The 20,482-nt window shown below is 43.8% G+C and overlaps 1 protein-coding gene across 3 annotated transcripts in view; it reads right to left on the minus strand.

Annotated features, from left to right (window-relative positions):
• The window catches only part of CTNNA1 (catenin alpha 1), a 115,146-nt gene that overhangs the window by 5,645 nt on the left and 89,019 nt on the right, over positions 1-20,482 (minus strand). For all 3 annotated transcript variants that reach the window (XM_040573103.1, XM_040573104.1, XM_040573106.1), the window contains exons 11-16: positions 17,227-17,383; positions 11,601-11,801; positions 10,408-10,559; positions 7,533-7,643; positions 5,814-5,995; positions 4,938-5,043 (exon numbers count right to left, since the gene is read on the minus strand). In XM_040573103.1, coding sequence (XP_040429037.1) covers positions 4,938-5,043; positions 5,814-5,995; positions 7,533-7,643; positions 10,408-10,559; positions 11,601-11,801; positions 17,227-17,383 — 909 coding nt within the window. The remainder of the gene's footprint in view (positions 1-4,937; positions 5,044-5,813; positions 5,996-7,532; positions 7,644-10,407; positions 10,560-11,600; positions 11,802-17,226; positions 17,384-20,482) is intronic.

Here is a 20,482-nt window from a genome sequence, read left to right on the forward strand (position 1 = left end):
CTCTGGAACATCTTCCTCGCCATCGTCCCACCAGGCATTCACAGGTCCCCCTTCTCACAAAGCCAGTGCCAGACCCACAACGAGGCTTTGTTTTCTGCCCTAGGGCAGGCAGTACCGTGCCCAGCGCCACAGCAGAGCAGGAATCCAGGCAGCACTGATCAGGAGCAGGGCTAAGGCCAGCCCCTGCACCGATCTCCATCCTTCCCAGGGTGGTCACGCTTCAAGCAGAAACTCCTCGAGCTCTTGCATCAGGGTCTTTGTACACAACCCTTTGATCACCAAAGGCAGCCTTTCCAGGCTCTCACATACAAAATTCAAACACCTTTCCCTGGCCCCACAGCAGAGCCTGATGGCAAGCAGAGCACAGCACCCTCAGGTTTTCCCCTCCAGGCTGTGCTGGCCAGGGCAGAAAGCCACAGAGCCGTGTGCTGGCTGAGGTCTGCCTGGCACTGCTTGCCCCAGAGCAGCACCAGGAACTCCGCAGAAAAGTGGCTGCAGTGATTTACCAGCGTCGGATGTGATAGGAACGGAAGAACCTTACTCTGAGCAGCACTCACTTCTTGCTTGCTCTCCCCACCCGACCAGATTCTGCTGAAATTCAGAGAGCTGAGCAGTCTGCAAGAGCTCTTCTATAAACACCCTCATTCACTGCAAAATCCCATCTCATCCACTACTCTCTGATGCAGTACAAGGCACCGTCAAATGAAGATTCATAACGGACGTGGTAGGCTTGGAAGAATAACCTTAAATGTGGCAGCAATTTACTGATCAATGCTTTGCTCTGAGTCGGGTTTATTGCTTACAACCCCACAGCCTCTCCTCGCCTTTCAGAGAAAGGCAAAACCCAACCCCTGTGCATCAGCAGCAGGGGCTGACCCCAAATTCTCACCACGGACCTCCCGTTAGCTACAGCTCCGGCTCTACCAGATGGGTGCAGGAACCCAAGCTCCCCTGAACAAAAAGCCACAAAAGGGGAAGGCACCAGAGCAGACCCCTGTGCTGCAACAGTGTGCACAGGTGGCGTGACGTGAGCCAAGCGCTGCCTTCCCACACCAAGTAACTGATCTGCTCTAGCAGCCTTTTAACTCTAAGAGCGAGGCAAGTGTAGGTAATAAATGCATTTTCCAGGGCCTGAACAAGTGTTTTTTAAAGCCAAGACGGTATTTCAGCAGAGCAAAGACAAAACAGCTGTATTACATGTATGGCAGCCTGCTGAGCCGTGATTTAAGGCAGCCCTGGCACACACACACACAATGCACCACCACGGGGCTGCTGGCGTGCTGCGACAGGCACATCGGGCTGCACAGCGCAGGCGGTGACGTGTGCGTAGCTTTGGGGGCATCTGAGCCCGTGTGAACACAGAGAGGCTGCAATCACCTTCTTACTCCCAAGGAAAGCTAATGAAAACACCTGAGGCGTCTGCAACTCGTTCCTTGGTACGTTGTTTCCATCAGTGAAGTGCTAACTGTGGATAACAAAGCAGCAAAGTTTACAGGTTAATTTTTTAAGTTAATCAGTATTAGCCAGCAGTGCAGGATGTTTCAGAGGAAGTCCATAAACACTGCTGGCCAAAGAGCTAATGAAAAGCTGGAATTAGCATTTTGGAAAATGCTCTCCATCTCCCAAACAGCTCATCTAACAAAGCGGGTGAGTGGCACGGCCGTGGCTGGAATTGAATGTTAACAAATGCACAGTACGGCACGTCGGGAGGATCGCTGAACAACTCCAGGTGCTTTATGGGTTGTGAGTTTATGGAAAGCATTTAAGGGAAGGCACTTTCAAGGGAAGGGTCTGCTGCATGTTTACCAATGGCTGAAGAAGGCAACAAAACATTAGTGGGGGAAGTAAAAAATGGAATAGGAAATATTATTCAGCTGTATATATCAATGTGACATGACTTGGAAAACCACCTCCTGTACCGTGTGTGCTATTTCTATGAGCAGAACGGAGAATTCGGTTCAAAGACTGATGGTGTTTGAAAAGAGATATTACACAAGATAAAAGACAACAACAAAAGGCACCTGTGTATGCCCGTATACTCCCTGTCTTCTACATAGGAACACTCAGAAAAACGCCCAAAAGGCAACAATTTCACCCCCGATTAACATGCTGCTTTACTGTGTTAACCTGTGACAGCCACAGCCGCAAAAGCCAGCAGCCAGGGCGAGCTGGGAGGCTCCCACAGCACAGCACCAGCAGACAGCTGTGCTACAGACAGAAACAAGCATGTGTTGGGGGCACCCCTAACAGCACCACCCTGTAAAGAAGCCCAAGGAGGACACGAGATGTCTGTGAGCAGGTGTTCTGCATCCTGCTCCCCTCCGATGGCAGACCTCGCCGAGACGCTGCTACAGCCTCGGTGCTGGCTGCTGGCAAAGCTGTGCTGGCTGCTCCCCTTCACACCCAGGAGCTGTCCTTGACCCTCAGCAAATGCACATACACATTCACATCCCACCACCCAGCTGAGCTTCTGCAGAAGCAGAACCACCTTCTTCCTCCCTCTGTGCGAAGAAAAAGGGCAGGGAGGGACAGAAGAGCTCTCCGACGGTGTCTGCTTCCTGCACGCAGCACAGAGGCTCCATCCCCACACCTGGTGGCTGTAAGGGAGCAACCGCAGAGACTTTCTCACTGCATTTAGGGTATGAATGTCACCGTGACACTATGCAGCAGCTGGGCCTGGCACTGCTCGGTTGTGGGCACCGAGAGAAGGCGTGCAGGGGGGGCAGCTCTTGCTGCAGGCCGGGCAGTGGCAGCGGTACCAGCGGTGGAGCAGGACAGCGTGAGCTGGCACCCAGCGCGTGTCCCCACGCCAGCCTCTGTCCCCAGGCCAGCCTCCGTGCTTACTGACCCGCAGGAGGCTGCTGGAGCCCTTTGCTGGGACAGGAGACACGGGGCAGCCCCTCAGCCCCACCCCAATTCTCTTATCAGGTAACTGGTAGCAACCTCCCACTGCTATCAAAGAGCAAAAGCAATGTTTTGTATTTCAACATCGAACGAAATACATGACGAATCGCTGTCTTGCTGGAAATCATTTTCATTTGTGTTGTACTCATAACTTCTTAACATTCTCCATTCAAAACAAGCAGACTGCTATTTTGAGTGAAAGATGGAATACCTTTGGGGAAATTTGCAGGCTGATGGCTAGACACTTCTCAGCAGACGTGAAATACCTTGTGTAATAGCTTTTATGGTTTCAAAGGAAATGTGTCGTAAAACTGCCTGACAGCACAAGTTAGGAGTTCCTGACACGCGAACACGAGGGGTCATGATTCACCCGGTGTCACATGGTTAGCAGGACCCGAAAACACCTCCATTTGTTAAAACCCTGTATTAGGCACAGGAAGGCATTAGTGCTCCACCAGAACGGTCGTACTGTAAGTCCTCTGTGGCTGTCAGACAGGTCTACATTAACAGATTGCTACAAGTTTCTAAAGAGTATGTAAGCATATCTAATGAAATATGCAGGCTGAAAGTATTAGTAGGGGATGGAGCTGGAAAAAAAAGCTATATTCTTGTCAAAATGACTAACTGTACACTCCTGCTCGTATTTATCTTCAAACCTGTGCTTAATCTTTTATATTTGTAAGGACTTTATGTCTACTAAAAGCAACCATTTAGCTCCCCTTCTATCTTTTGGCATGGCTCAGTGCAGAAAACCATACATCAAGTTTGCATAAAACACACAAATTAAAAAAAAAAAAAGCATTGTAAACCTTCAGCGTAAGATCTCCTGAGATCTGTAACACAAACTGTTCCTTGCTTCATTTACCTAAGGTAGCAGTGACACCCGATTCCCCCAGAAATATGGTTGTCAAAATGCTGTAGCAAGGAGATCCATTTTAAAAACCACTTTTCAACTTTACCTCCTCATCAAACACTTCACCGCATCATTAATACATTCGGGTGAACACAACATCCTCTGGGTGCAACACTTAAGAAAGATCTGCATTATGAAGATTTACTTCCAAAGTGAGACAGCTTTAGTTGAAACCTTGTATTATGAATTTATATTCAAAGAAAGACTGAAAAGCAAGCAAGAGCTGTACAAAATATAGTTCATAGTCAGTCAGTTATGATCTCAGACTTAACCTACTTGCATTTCAGGGTCTCCCTTGCAGGCAGAGCATTATTACTAATGCTGATGTCTCTCTGCAATTTGGGTGTGGACTGAGACCAAAGGCGCTTTTGCTCAGCCCAACCCAGTTTCTGAAGTGGCACAGGACAGGCAGATGCGTTACATAAAACCCCCAGCTAGCCATACTCAGACCTAGAGAACTCTTCTCAAACACCCTGGTGCATACAGCACAACAACGTGCACAAGAGCCTGGGACAGCGTAGCAAATGCTCAGGTCACTACAAGCCTTGCTTTAAGTCTCCATCAGCTCTGACTAGACAATAAAAATACACCAGAGAGCTTTGACAATCTGATCATTCAGTCTAGAGGGCATTTAAAAATTGTTTAATATTATAAAGCTGCCTCAGAAATAATATTAAGGGTTGTGCAATAAGACACATGTAATAATTACAGTATTGCCTACACAGTCTTACCATTGCTTTGGAAAGTACTCGGGCATATTCTGAGCATGACAAAAGCAGCATGAATTTAGTTTCAGTCCTGTTCAGTTAGAGAAACTGGCCTAGATACTATGTGACATGAAGCAGTCTTGTCAGATTGCTACCTTAAAATGGTAGGTGTTTGATTTAAGCCAGGGAGCTGCTAGTTTCATTGCTGGACATATTTAACATTTTGCACTGCTTAGGGTGGCAGGAGAACAGCTAGAAAGACTATCAAACAACTCTGAACAATCAGTTTAAAAAAATAAAACAAAAAACCTCAAAACTAACCATATATTCTTGTATTCACCATGTCTGCAGTACTGAAAGATCTCCTATTGCTCATTTGTGCTGGAGGGTTATGAAAATGAATTGTGACTTACATGGTCAGCAATAGTCCGTCCCAGCTTGTCCATCCTTGACCCAGCCTCTGCAATCTTCTTGGCTGCACTAATCACATCTGATGTATTTTTTAGCGGACCTTTACCTCTGCAAAACAGAACAGAGTCTACCTCCTAGCACCAGAAAAGCAGAAAAATGAACAATATACTGCTGTTTCTACTCCATATTATACCGGCAGTACACCCGACTGTGCGAAGGAGGTTGCACAGCAATAGGCAGGTCACAGGTGTGACCATTACATCCTCATTTTCCAGTCAGTTCCCACCCCTCCACCCCACCCCCAGTCTCTCACCATGTTCAGATTAAATCTAGGAATAAAAACAACTTAAATTTTACTGTTTCGAGCAACCTAATTATGATGAGAGATAACATTTTACAAGACAGATTTGTAATTTGCATGGAATGCAACATCAAGTTTAAAAAATAGTGTTGTACGAAGTCTAGTAAATGGATTTCAAAAGGCATCAAAAAAACACTCTTTCTTTTGCAAATCACTGTACTAGGAACTATTTCTGTAGTATAGCAATATCAACAAGCCCATAGAATTTAATGTTTTAAAGAACTGAGCAAATATATATATATATATACTCTTTGGGACAAAAATCACCCTTAAGGAAGAAAGAATGGCAGGAAATAACTGCTATGTATCTATAGATCAATTTAAACAGTTATTACCACCCAGTCACTGCATAGTAATGCATCTCCCAAGTTAATACACAGGCTTTAATAGGGTAACATTTAAATGAAATTATAAGAAGTAAGACTCTTAAGAGTACTTGCAAAATATTTCACTGAAGGATCACCATCTCAGCCAATGCTGAGAGAAGGTGGTGTGTGCACGAACTAAAAAGACTCACCTGGTGAAGTCTGTCATTTCCATCATAATCATACACATTTGTTTTGCCAGAACAATTATATCATTACCGCTGTCATCCCATTTTGATACTTCAGCGTCCAATTTACTCTTTTCTTCCTGGAAGCTTGCTACTTGCTCAGCAATCTTAGCTTTTTGCTCTTGAGGGAGCTGAGCCATGATAGCCTGAAAGAGAGAGTTTTCTCACGTTTCCTTCTCCAGCTGCTTGTAGAAGGCTTCTTGGAACATTTCACTAATAACCAATTTAAGTCATGTAGATGGGGGGATAAAATTTTAATAGCAACCCTCTACCTAGAGGGTTTACAGAACTATTTCCTTCCATTTCGAACACCAAGTTTATGCTGTATGCATTACTACCAGCACCAGAGAAGAAAAAGTGCCCAGAAAGACAAGTTGACATCTGAAACATGGGCAGTGCATAGTAAAAAAATGTGCAAGTTTGCCACATGTTGCTATCCCTCAAAGAAAAACTGCATGAAGAGGAGGGACTTGCTTTTTCTATAAAATTTAAGAGTTTTAAAAGCAAGATCCACTTGGGTATCTTTCAGTGTTGGAATGCACAAAAGAAACATTATGAATCTCTTTCCTGCAAAACACTAGAAATGCTATTTAGAAGCGTGCACGCTGAGAAAAGAGTAAGTGAAAATAAAGAATATGTGCTTACTCCTGAATAAAATCTATTACACCAGGTTTACAGCCTGTGTAAGTCTCAATGCCCTTGCCTTCTTAAATACTAGGGGCCTTCATGCCTCCAGGAGCACACGAAAAGGAGTCTTAGGATGAAAAAGCATCTGGCAGCTGCGGTACTAAAAGGTAAATTAGAAATGTCTGCATTTAAATAGAAGGGGGAAGAGGGATATAGGAATAGAGTGCTTGCCCAAGGAAGGAGAGCATAAAAACCACTCTGAGTTAGTGCAATTCCAAAGCCAATGTGGCAGAAGTTTGATAAATAAGGCCTCACTACTCCTTGGCTGGTTTCAGACCAAAAGAGCCTTCTCGAAAATCTTTCATGGCACTTTCCCCAAGAGGATAAAATTGTTATTGATCCAGAAAGGAACATGTGAAATAAAAACAATACGTAAGGCTTGTTTTTCCCTCAATGTACCAATTTAAAGTTTTAATCTATTAATGATTATATATTGCATATCAATGCTTTCATTTTTAACAGTCATAGGGAATGTGGTTAGTTTAAATTATTTCATTTTCAAGCTGCTTCGAACATCATCTTGATTAAATGCTCAGTGGCCAAACACATGCGTAAGAAGACATTTTGTAAAAAATGCCTTAACCGTGAAGTTACCTACTTCTTGCCCACAAATTTAGTATTTGCCTGTTGTAAAAAAATGTTTGTACAATGGAATTATTTGCCCCATATCTCCCTGCAGAAACTCACTTGCCTAACTAAATGGCAGTGCCTACTACAATATCTGATGCCAAAGTATCAAGTAGTTCATCGGTATTAAAAGGATTTTGATCTTACAGAACTTTCAAGATAAAATGCAGACGCCTGTGATGTCCATGAGACCAACACTGCTACATTTCCCTTAAACTCCTTTTCAGAAGACAATTAGAAACAAAGAATGTCTGTTTTCTGATCCAATGTTTTCACCAAAGAAGGTAAAATAAGTTGGATTTTCAAGGCAAGCTAAATTGTTTCTTGAAGGTGGGACACACTTTTGTAATACTCAAGTTTCTTCCTTACCCTTGCACTTTGTCCAGCAATGAGCTGATCATCTTCAGTCTGAATGCTCGTTCTGCTTCGGACATCAAAATCCTCAGTCTCAAAGTCAGAATCATCCAACTCTTCAGGAGTCTAAGGAAAGATAAATTCAGTAAGAGTCAAACAACAGATTAAATGGCTCTAAAGAGCAAAGAGAGAATGGAAATAAGTTACTGAAAAAAAAAATTATTCAGTGTTTTCATCAAAAAGGTAAATTAGCACCATACCCAGCTTATCAACATGTGTGACTACATACACGTGACTGCTCAGGTTAAACATGATAGGGATCCCCAAAATTACTGACCAGTAACTAAACATCTGGCATTTGTCAGAGGATACTAATGCACTCAAGAGTTGAAAGACACACACACAAAAAGCCTTTACAAAATGAATCTCACCATTTGTGACTTGGTTAACAGTAAAAGCCTCACCTGACATTCTGAAGCTAAAATTACATATAACTTCAAGCCCTGATTCACAACCACAGATGTCTTCTTTAGCACAATTATGAATCAAAGCATCGACTGAATTAACAACAGACAAAATGTATCGAAATTTATTCTTATCCCCCAGGAAAAGCTTAAAATTTTTAGCTAGTAAGGGCCAGCTTTTATGCTGTAGGCTAAACTCATCTGACCTAGTTCCTGCTTGCCTAGAATTTATTTTTGTTACTGCCAGTCTACAGCTGGCAAAAATTTTATACAGCTTACCAGTTTAAACAGCATGTTTGTTAAAATACTACATCTTTGCCTAGAGTGGCACTTCATGACAATTTTGCAGAGCTGGATCAACAAAGAACTTCACTGATAAATGCAATGAGCTGTGATTAATAGACAAGATGCAAATAAAGTCCCCGTTCTTCCGATTTCTTTCCTATGATTTGATTTTTATAAACTTGTTTTCCAATACAGACATCTTGCAATACACTTAAAATAAAGAGTTACACAAAACAATTGCCAGAAAGCAAAGGTGGCTGACTAGGCTGACAACCAAGACCTAGAGAATTTCAGCCTCCAGCTCCTTTCCACGCCTTTAATAGAGTATATCCACAAAATCAGAGTAAGGACATATACTAATGAGTAGATCGGTGTGTCAGAATTTAAAAAAAAAAGTTAAAAACCAAAACAAAACTATTCTGCTGCATCTTTAGAGAAATGCTTATAGTATTCAAGCCCCTTCTCTTCCCATCTATCCCACAGCCAAAGGCAAAAACTGCTCTGGGGGCTGATGGAAGATTGCCTGGGCATCAGGGAGAAAAGAGCTTTATTTCAATAACCTACAGGTACAGTAAGATTTAAATTCTGAAAACAGGCTGCCTAAGCACAAAAAGTAGGTGTTGGAATGACTTTTCCTTCCAGTTTCTATAAAGAACAAGTGAACCAGCTCGTTTGCGCCAGCAGCCCCCTGCAAGCATGGTTACTCCTGGGGCTCAGTCACAACGTCCTGGAGAAGCAGTGGTCTGGCACCTTCTCTTTTAGCCCAAGTACTTTCTATACCTTCAAGCCCTTTGGACAACAAATACTAACATTCTGACTTTTTTTATAGGTCACCGATGTGTCAGCAGCGTGCTGCCGTTAGCTCTTGGCAGCCACGATGCAGCCGTGGCACCCTGACATCGGAGGCACGGCGCGAGGGGAGATGTCAGGATTCCTGGCACTGCCAGCTCTGCTAATTACCGGCAGCGTGGAATTGGCAGTCGTACTTTCATGCCCTGAATAACAAGGACTCTAGCAGGGGGTGAATCCAATTAGTTTGTCTGCATAGCAGGAAAGCATTGATATCTTCATATAACGTTGGCTGTCTGTAAATCCTGGGCATAAGTATGAAGAAAATTCTGTGGAGAGCACATACGTGGCTGCCAGCTTTTCTGATTTTCTGTCCGATTCTTTGCTTTAAGCAGCAAACACGGAAGATAGTCTTGCAATGGTTACTATAATCACATATATTCTGTGGCTGTATTTTGTCAATTTGCTTATCACCAAAATGCATCTGCAATGGTTACCACTCTGAAAGATGACGAGAGTTTATCTGCAAGGCATTTACATTAGAGTCACAGGGGTACAAGGAAAAAAGGAAACAAGGAATAAAACCACTACATTTATCTTTGCTGTGTCTAGCTCCTGACCATTTTTACCATGCTAATATTCAGGGAATCAGCCAATAGGTCAGCCTCAACCAGAACTTTCTTTTCTGCATCCCTGCAATTAACTGCAGGAGCTCTTCTGCTTCTTCACCTGATGCCTCCCCCATCAGACCAATGCTGCCTGACCTACCAGCAAGTAGGACACCAACTGCACCTGAATGAAACATGCATGTACAGAAGAGACAAAGCTTCCATCAACTGGTCCCTGTTCAATGCGTCTAGCTAATTAATGAATCACATGCTATAGAAACATACAGAGAACTATAGCTGAGCTCACCTAAACCTGTTTTCAGCTAACTATCATTAATTCTCAAAATTTGCTTAAGAGACATCAGGTTTTGTTTCTACGCTCTCAAAGCATCAAAAAGTGTCTATACCAGGAATCCACTCGCTATTGTTAAATCAAAGGTCACCGATTTTAGCACATTAATAAGCAAGGCATTAACACGATTTTATAGAAGATGTGTGAAGAGCATTTAGCATCACCACTCATGGCTATCATTGATACTCAGATCTCTTTAATGAATTTGAGTCAAAACGTACTTCTGCAGTACTACACGGAGTGATTAGCAGTTTTTACACTGAGAATGTTAGTATGAGATAAATGAAAATCTTACGCTGTCTGCTCTGAATAAAACTGATGCATGTCAGTTCAATAAAGGTGGGGGAAAGTGAGTGGAGAATAAGAGAGGTGTTCAGTAAAGTTGCACTCACTCTGATCATCAGTACAGCTTTCCGGATATCTCTTATTCCATCGTACACCAGTCGTGAAGCATCGATAAACTCATTTTCATCCATTGGCTGAGCAGGGTCTGAACTCAGTGCTTCCACAGCAGCTTCTACTTGCTCGGTAAACCGTGGCATAACTGTATTAAGGACACAAACCAACAGTCAGTCCCCTCCCCAATACCATTTGACGCTACATACCCCCATGTGCATGTCTCATTGTTAACTACTACTGGAAATTCTCCAATGGTTCCCTTTAAACTCAAAACATTTGTTACAAATGAATACCAATGCTGTTGCTCCAGCCTTAACTTCATTTCGTTTTCTGTTTACTCTGCTGCTATTTGTTCCTCCCCCCTGCACAGTGAAAAGTTTATCACACCCTTGTCGTGAACAAGGGGAAAACACCCAGGGAAGCAGTTAGAATCCATGGGATAAAACTTTAAGTGTTTATTTAACAACCCCTGCAGATACACATCAATGGGGGGGAGCCATGAAGCTCAAGTTGAACAAGCCACTGAGGCAGGGCAGTTTGCACTTCTGTGCTCCAGTGACTCACTGCAGCCACAGGAAGAACATCACAGAACCATTTACAGTCTGTTCGGTTCCTCAGTGTCACCTCAGTGATTCTTCATCAAAGTTGTAATTAAAATAAAAACAACAACCAACGCTTGGCACAGCACTCATTGAAGCTACCGGAATCATTCCTTACCCTACATGGATGTTACCAGCTAGTTCACAGGCAACACCCACATTTGTTATGGGGTGGGGGACGAGTACCTACAAGGCTTCTTTTAAAAGCTCTACAGACTATTACAAAATTTACTCTCCATTCTGCTGGGTCAGTGCAACAGAAACCTTTTCAGACCTGGGTACAGTGCTGCAAGATGGTCAGCATATCCTTCAGGCCCTGACTCACCCTCTGGTACTCTGACTTTCTGCGGCTCAGTCAACGACAGCCGGCACATCCAGGGAGACCTTTTGCATTGCTGCGTTTTGAGCCAGTCAACAAAGCAAAATTACTTTTCTCATTTTGCAACAGCTCTGCAAATAACTCCCACTAATTTTCATTATAGTATGTAAATGGAGTTGTTAATAGATTTCACGGGTACATTAGGATCCATCTGCCCATCCACTTGTAAGCAATACAAACTCAGGGGTCCTGGAGGAACCACTCTTACCTGTGTTGGACAGTAACTTCGTTGCTTCCAACACCTTCTCAGTGTAGACTCCGGGCTCGTAGTTATCCATTTCAGAAGTGACAACATGAATGACTCTAGCAGCACGTCCTCGGATTGCACCAGCTGTGCGGTCTAAGCCATCAACATCTTTTTCTTGGAGAGCAATGACGCATTTGTTTACATCTTCTAAAATATGGTTCTCTGGTGGTAAAAGAAGGAAGATTTAGACACTAATATCTTCTTTTCTGCCATGCACATCAGCATTACAATTTCTCAGTTTGTGACCTGCGCTAAAAGACCTCCAGACAGATGCTGTACAGCATTAATTTTTAGCCTTGCTACAACCAGCAAACAGCTGCCCTTCCAAACCGGCTGTCAAACAAATGTCAGTCCATTCATCTGGTGGCATCCAACATTCTTGTACCCTCTTTGTACTCTATTTTACCAACAGAAAAGTTGAGTTCAGCCGAACTCTCCCTAAACTTGTTTCTTTCCATATTCCTCCCCTCGACTGCCGAAGCCCTCACTCCAAATATTTGCAAGCCACTCCCGCTGTCATTATACGGGGGTGGGACGATGAGGCACCGGCCCCAGTGCCACACCTCATCCACTAATGCCCTGGCAGACTGGGGTGCTTGTTGCACATTTCTAGCTTCCTACATAGTGTTTTCCTACAACCAGACACATACCAGCAGAGTATTACACTGTTAGTCCTGGATACACTTTCGAGACATGCAACATATGCAGTGATTTATGCAGAAAGCGTTCCAGCACCAGAGTGCTCACTGCCTCCCAAGAAAACAGAAAATAAAGCCAAAACCTCCGTTTGTAATTTACTTTCAGAATATACATTTTTATACAGAGATATTTTCCCCTCATTTATCAAGCTCAAGAGGTCCAAATGAGTAAAAACCCTTAAGAGATTTCTGAGGATGCCTAACGAGGTTTGGATGCTCATCTGCTGACACCTACCCAGGAGGTTTTCCAAACTCTGTTAGGCACTTCTTTAATGTATCAGTACCAATGATTTGACATCGCAATCCAACATTTCTGCTGCTTTGTAAGAAACCTCCTTGGAAACATTTCTGCTGTGTCCCTTAAATAGTTTCCAGCATTACTTACCATTGCCTTAATCACACCACGCTGCCAATCTGTGCTACTGAAGCGGCTTTTATTCCCTACACAGGTAGTAAAAGAGACATTTTGCAAGAGCTGGTAGAGCCGAGCAGCCCGTTGAGTTGGCTGATAGAGGATTTGTATGAACTGGCTGGAAGGACTGGTGCTGGAAGAGTCCTGCATAATTTACATAAAATTAACAGAGCCAGATGCAATATTGCAAGACTTCTGTAAGCAGCCTGGACAAAAGTTACACTTGCGAAACACCTCTGAAGCAACTCAGAATGAGCAAGTTCAGCTGAGGGCAGGATGTGGCCCTAAGAGAGGAAAGTGCAGGTTCATCAGTAATCTGACAACTCAGTGAGCAGACAGCCACGCTACAAGAGCTCCAGCAAGGAGCACACACAGTTTCGGTATTTGAAGCAAGAGACAGACATCCCTGCAAGTTACAAAAACAAAAAGAAAAGCATCAGTGTCAGGCCAAAACAGAGACTGTTTATTGCCTGAATTCCTACAAGGATAAAGTAAGCCCCAGACATTGAAAAGCCTCTTCAGATGATATGAACTTTAATAAAAGGCACTGACAAAATGAGGATGGGTATCTAAATGCTGGCTGATCATCTAATGTCTTTTGCAAATGCAAAGTGGCCAGAAAGGTAATTCTGGGGAAGACAGATAATCCTCCCCAGGGAAGTCTGCGAGGGGCCCCGGGGATGTGCGGGGCTGTCAGGTGCATCTACTCAGGCTATATTCTCCAGCTGGATGATAACAAATAAGACTTGACACTGTTCTTTGTGCTCGTATATACACACACTACTACCTGTCCTACAGGCATATGGACCACGAGTGTCTGGCACAAAATGCCATCTGCTGAGGCCAGGGTGGCAGCGCCGAGGAAATGCTGACACACAGGTTCACCGCCAGTACCTGCAGGGACGTTACAGAGCTGTCCTACATCAAAGCTCGCAGCTTCCGTGCTGCTGAGCAGGAGAAAAATCTCACAGCAATGGAAGGTAACACAGAACGGAACAGCAGCAACAGCAAAGGGATCGTGTCCTACCCGAGGAAGCGTAGGGAAAAAAATGGTGTGGTTTGGTAACGAGGTAAGAGAGGATAAAGTGGAAAGACCACATTTTTCCAATAAAAATATTTTTAGAGCAAACGAAGAAATACAACGAACAGTGAAAAGGTAACAGTTCGAAGTTCCCATGCCTGTCACTCCTCAGTCCACCACCTCAACATGCCTTCCACCGCCTCCCCATCACAGCAATCACGAACTCCTTCCCCAAGCATCCTAAGAAGTCAGCCAGGGGGTCTGGAGGCTAAAGGAGGACCGAAATGTGGAGCAACATCCAGAAGCTGAAGCCACAGATGCAAAAATATAACCCTGCTTTTCTGCTGTGATCCCTGGGGAAGGGCTCAGAACCATTTCCACTGTGGACCTTTTCTTGACAAGGGACGCTGGCGAACCAGGTGAAGCTGTAGTGTCAGTAGACATTGTTATAATCCTAATACTTGCACATTCATACATTTCAAAATACAGGATGCATTTTGTAATGAAGAAGGATAATCACTGGGACCATGAAGTGTTCAGCCACAGGCTCTTAAGATCAGCACCATCGTGATGGGCAACCTCTAGCTTACACCTCTGTCAGCTCCAGAAGAACAGGAGGCAGCACATGGGATGGGTTTTAAGACATTTGGAAGGAAATCCAGGTGATTTTAAAGCACTGAATGTGACGATTACATGGTGCCATCAGCAACTGCCCTGAAGAAGAGTCAGTGGGAACACAAACACGTGCAGAGAGCTAGGGAGGGGACTGACAAGCGGATAAGTATTACACGAGGTACAGAACAGCTCTGAAATGAGGAACGAAACAGGCAAAGTCTTTGCAGTCGATTAAGAGATGACTGAGTAAGCATACGACAGAAGTCTGTACATTTACAAACAGCATGAAGAAACTGAAAAGGGAAAAAACTGTTCACCACCTTCTACAACGAGGCATCAAATGAAGTGAACAGGCGATGTTTCAAAAATAAGGAGGTTCTTCACACAGGGCACAGTTAGGGTGCGAATTTTGCACCAGATGCTGGAGATGTCAGCAGTTTGTAATGGTCAAAAGAGCAACTCACACATGCTGAAGTGAGAAAAGTCTGGCAAGAACCGCTCAGCAGCTATCACCTCTGATGCTGGAGCTCCCTGGACTGCAAACCACACCTGGCTGGGAGCGCTCAGGAAAGATGTTTAGGCTGTAGGAGTCTGCTGCTCTGAATTTCCTATGCACTGACAATCAGCCACTGCCAGACCGTTGTCCTAACTCAGCAGAGCCTTTCTTGTCCTAGGGTCTTCATTAAATGTTGTAACCTGCAAGCTTATCTGCAACACTGCGCGTTTAAGTTTCCTGGTTCTTGTACAATATCCTGCACATACCTAAACCCAGCACATCTTTCATCGAGCCTGCACAATTAATACAATTCCAGCCTAAATCGGACAACAAAGCATACACTTTCTGCTAGACAGCACAACATTGTAGGAATGTGATATTATACACACACACACAGACCTACAAGAATGCTTTTTAATTTTGCTTACATCCCAGTTAGTTATCAATATAAACCCTTCTGTGCACGAAGATCCTAATAACCCCACAAGGAACCTGGCATAAATCATACCCATCACAATCTTATCCAAAGACACATTTAGGCTTTTAGCAGAGAATTGGAGTGGTGGCATTTATATGGAAAACATTTATCAAAGTTAAAACAAATAATACTCGAAGCAATATTTATTGCTTTAATATTTTTCAAACATCTCTTTGATAGCGCAGCAAACCCAAATAATTGCTGGATGCACTTGAGCATCTGAAGCAGTCCCAAACCACAGCACTGCCCTGGCACCGTTTTGGGGGGCACGCACACCCAGGAGGCGCGCTGTCTGCGAGCCAGCCTGCCGTCACCCCAGCACAGAAAGGGTCCCAGCCTATCGCCAAACCCTTGACACTTCTCAGAGCAATTCAACAATGGGCCAGCACTGCATCCAGTCCCTCAAAAGCAGGTACCCATCTCTTTGAGGGACCTACATGGGGAAAGGGACCATCCAGTCCCAGTGGTTTGCCCCATTTTGAGGCACACCTCTAAGTGAACACAGCCAGGTGGCTCTATACGGGCTGCGTTTTCACAGACTGACAATTTTTTCTCTTTGAAATGTTTTGCACACTTGTGGGCAAACTCCAAATGGAGCCGTGAACTTCAGCACGCAATTCTCTCTAAATATATTTCCCCAGAAATAGGCTCCTTGCAGCTGTGCCATTTCAACTGATGCTGCAACGAAGAGCACGCAGAAAGAGAGAGAGAAGGAGGACATGCAATTGTGCAGAAAGTTTCTGCTAACTCACTGCAAAGAAACTTTGTGTTCAGAACCCAGGGAACCACAATAAACCATGTAAACAGGTGACTCTTTGTAGAAACACTACCTTTTTAAATTTATTTTGAATATTTTTTTTAAAAAGAGGGTCTTTTAATTCAGGACCTCAGTATTTCATGTACATTTTCTAGGTATGTTCACTTGGTACCTCTGATCCCACACATCCTTCTCTAAAATCTCTTTTTACGGCTGGGGTTTCTAGGTCACTGGAGATGCTCCAGTCTGTTTGCACTAGGAAAATCAGACCCTCAACTTGTAGCGGTAATTTGTGAAAGCTAGTGCGGGCACAATTCATGTGGTTATATCACTGTGTCTTCTGACTACAGTAGAATTAGAGGACGTGAAAATAAAAATGCCCCTATTATTTCTAGGTCACTGCAGCTACTAGTGGGTCTTTATCACTTGATGCTGATAAAACAGGTTATCTCGGCAAGCACTGTGACAAAAGGAATTATTACTGTATCATGATAAGCATATGATCTTCTTTAAAAACGTTAGGAGAACTGGCGGGATTAAAAATATTCACAGAACATTTTCTGTATGAACAGTTTTAATTAACTTGTATGATCATAGTTTGATATTAATTTTTGTTTTTGTAAGAAGAGTCTGAGTTGAACTGAGGGATCCTTTTTTCTGCTAGTTCCTAACTTGAATGTTAACATTTTCTACTTCCCCCAGTGTTAGCAGTGAGGCTTGTCTCCAGCAGCTACATGGCAACTCACTGGAAGCTCAGCTCGCGATTCAAGATCCAGAGACATGAAGTGTCTTCCACTATATTTAAGCGGATCTGTCTACTGACATGTAAATATATACATTTATGCATGCTCACTCTGTAAGTGCAATGACAAGTTTCCAGAGTACCTGCTAACTAAACTATCACTGTTTTCACACTTGGAAAAATACCTTTTCTCTTTGTGCCAACAACTCCCGCTCTATTTTTACACCACACTCGGCAGCAGACAACGCGTGCCAGGTGAAGTGTACCAACACCATCCCTTCCAAACACCAGGGAAGGCTCCAGAAGGCTCTTATTCCCAGGAATAAGCTCAGTTACGAGAAGGACTGTGTCTCAGGTCACCCCCTTACCTGATACGGCCAGGAAGTCATCAATGGAAGTTATGTCATCGACGGCGTCGGTCAGCACGCGGACCTGCTTCTCCCACTGCTCTTTGAAGAGCTCCATGTTTTCTTGAGCCAGCTTGCTTTGGGGTTTAGCAGCCAGAGCCAGTGCAGCATTAATGACCTGCAAAACACCTCCGGATTTTTAAAGCACGTTCTGAACTCGACAAAGGGTTCTTTATGTTTATCCACTGAACTCAGCAGCAAACAAAGCAAGTTTAATAAGTTTTCTGGAACTTGACGTTTAAACACGAAAGTGTTTATTCTGATGCTTTCATGCCCAGCTCATACCTGCTGCCACGTTTATTATGGGTAGTTATTACATGCAAGGACACTTGGCAGGTATTCACACCAGCCAGCTTCACCTTTCTTTAACACCTCATGTTAAAAAGGTGCAGCTCTCTGAACACAGGTCATGCTGTTACACATTTCAGACAGGATGACATTTAGTACATTGGAGGCTGCATTTCCTAAGCTAGGCACCAGAACCTGAGGAAAAAAGGTCAAAATAGGATTAAGTTTACACAGTTTGAAGTAGGAACAGTATACAAACACAAAAAATAAGGATAGATTTTATTATTTATCTTCTTTTCCTTAAAATTTTGCTCTGTACCTTGCCAGTAATTCTTACAACAGCTTAAGATTTCTATTATGGCTCTGGTAGAGCTGAATTAGCCAGGGAACTGGAGTTTTTTTATTTGATGCTCCTTATCTGATGCTCCTCACGAAGCCCCTACAAGTTTTTTTCAAACCCTCAGACTGTAATTTCCTCTGATCCTGTTGTTTTCTGAGCAGAAGAAATGTTACACACACTGCTGGGTAACAAACTTTATGCTGTGCTAGCTAACTTGTCAGGTAAATGTCTAAAAAAGCCTCTTCACGTGTGGGAAGAAAGCAATCACAAAAGCCTGCTCCTCTTCCAGCATCAGCTCTGGCTCCACTATGCTTCAGCAAAGTGACCTGGGAACATGCCAGGCACGAGAAAACCTCCAGTCAGACCGACACGACAATCCGAACCTTGTTTTCAAACACCTGGGCGCTAGAGCTAATTAACTCCTAAGTTCAGCGTGTAATTTTTCTTCTCCACTTTAGGACTGCATTAATTTCACGAAGTCGTTGAACAAAACATGCAAGCACCAGATGTTCCTGCGTTTACAAGATCTACTTTTTCTACCTGCTTCATTTGAAAGTGTCACAGAGCATTTAAAAAAATATATAACTCACTAAACATGGAAATGATGGTGATGTCAAACGTATCATGATGGCACTGAGTGAGTCAGGCAGGAGAAGGAGGCTGATTAACCCAAGGGACGCTAGGAATGGCACTGACTGAGAGAAGTTACCCTGCTCTGCGAGCTACCAGCCTGCCTCCGGAGAGGGAGGCTGAGAGCTGGGGTCACGCATCGACATGAGCACGGTGATGGGCTTTGTAACACCGACAAATGAGAAACGACCTGCCACGGGCTGCGGTCTGGTCAGGAGGCCTGCAGGGATGAAACACACCTTGAAATCCTGGCAATAACGACACTGCGCTGACTGAGCAACGCGTGGGTCTTCTGCTGCTTCCCCTTTCCCAAAATTAAACCATGAATTCTCACTTTGAGGGTAAGCAGCTGTGGGAACCAGGAGTCCCCTTCCAGGAGAGAGCCGCTGCCTGCTGGGGTGCTGGCTGCTCGGACCAGCCTCATACTGCCCATGGGGTCCGTGGTTCCCAAGTCCTGCAGGCTCTGAAAAAAGCCTTGTGACACCCACAAAAGTGAAGTTCAGATCTCTAAAATCAATCAGAAATGGAGGTTTTAGAAAGGGAAACCCATTCTCTGCTCAAACTCCCTGTTTCTTAAGTCTAGCCAATGCCATGTCTTGCTCCAGACTCATTTATATAATGCATTATCTATCAATGAAAATCTAGATATCCAAATTTTATGAAGATGAATACAAATAACAGGCATTATGCAAACAAAAAGGGTAAGACAGGCAGTGTTCCAGCAATCTGCTCTGCGCTGTTATGTAGCTAGTAACCACTACTACAGAGACAGAGAAGACGGCGATACCAAGGCTCAGGGCGTTTTATCCTCCTCTCCTCTAGCTGCCTTGGCTAATATCAGATATGAAAACACACTTCAGGCACTGAGACAGGTCAGCCCTAGTGTCGAAGGAACATATTGCCTATGTGCTATTTATTTTTTATTTATTTATTGCTATGTGCCTATGTACCTGTGTGCTGTATGTCTGGACAGCAGCAGCTGTCTGAACAATTAATCTTTGTCAACAGCACCTGTCCAACCCCAGATGCCCACATTAAGCAACTCCTCATATCTAATACGAAAGCTGTCAGAGAGACAGGGCTCAGCAAGCACCCAAAACGCTCAAATAAGGCATCACCCCCAAACCCAAATGCAGGAGGCACAAGCTGCACCACTGTCCTCCAGACAGGCCGCTTATCCAGCTGGAATAAGGTTCTCGTTTTGTATGTGACACCTGCAAAAAGGGATGGTCAACTCAAAAGCACCTTAAAAAATCTGCCCAGCAAAACTAGCAGGCAAGACCTGCCTTGCCAACAGACCCATCCTGTGCTCAGAAAGCAGCCAGCAGTGCTAGAGACAAGGGCAACGCACTGGTGGGGAAATCGAAGGCTACTGAGTATCTCTGCAGAGCTAAATACAAAATACAGCTTAGTCCTCGCAAACCCACAAAGGTGTGTGTGCTCCCATGTGTGCTCAGGAGGAAACTAAGGACTGTTGATGCAGCCCAAGAGCCCTTTTTATAGCACATATTCCATCTCACGGTCCTGAATCCATTTCTACATATCTAGCATCTTGAACTCCATCTGCAAAGTGGTCAAAACTTTCAGTTTTAGCAAGGATATCAGACCCTTCACTGTCAAATATGTGAAGCTTAAGATTTACACAGACAAGTTATCCTGGACATCTCTCACATCTATTTGGGTGAAATATCCCAGGGATTACTGATAAAATCCTAAAAAATATCTATTCAGGTAAATATGCTCTTGCATCATGGCTGGTATCCAGAGTGACTGATTTATTTGCCAACAGATGCTTAGGAAGGCATGGCAAAAGGACAGAAATACTAGATTATACATAGTCTGTGTGTATGGTGAGTGGTCAACTCTGTAATTCCTTTATTATCTAAAAATGAATACTTTGGAGGTAAGGGTTACAGGATTGACTGAAGTACGCTATTGCTCCTCCAAAAATATGAAGCA

The sequence above is a fragment of the Cygnus olor genome, chromosome 14 (genome assembly GCF_009769625.2).
Source record: "Cygnus olor isolate bCygOlo1 chromosome 14, bCygOlo1.pri.v2, whole genome shotgun sequence".
Lineage (NCBI taxonomy): Eukaryota > Metazoa > Chordata > Aves > Anseriformes > Anatidae > Cygnus > Cygnus olor.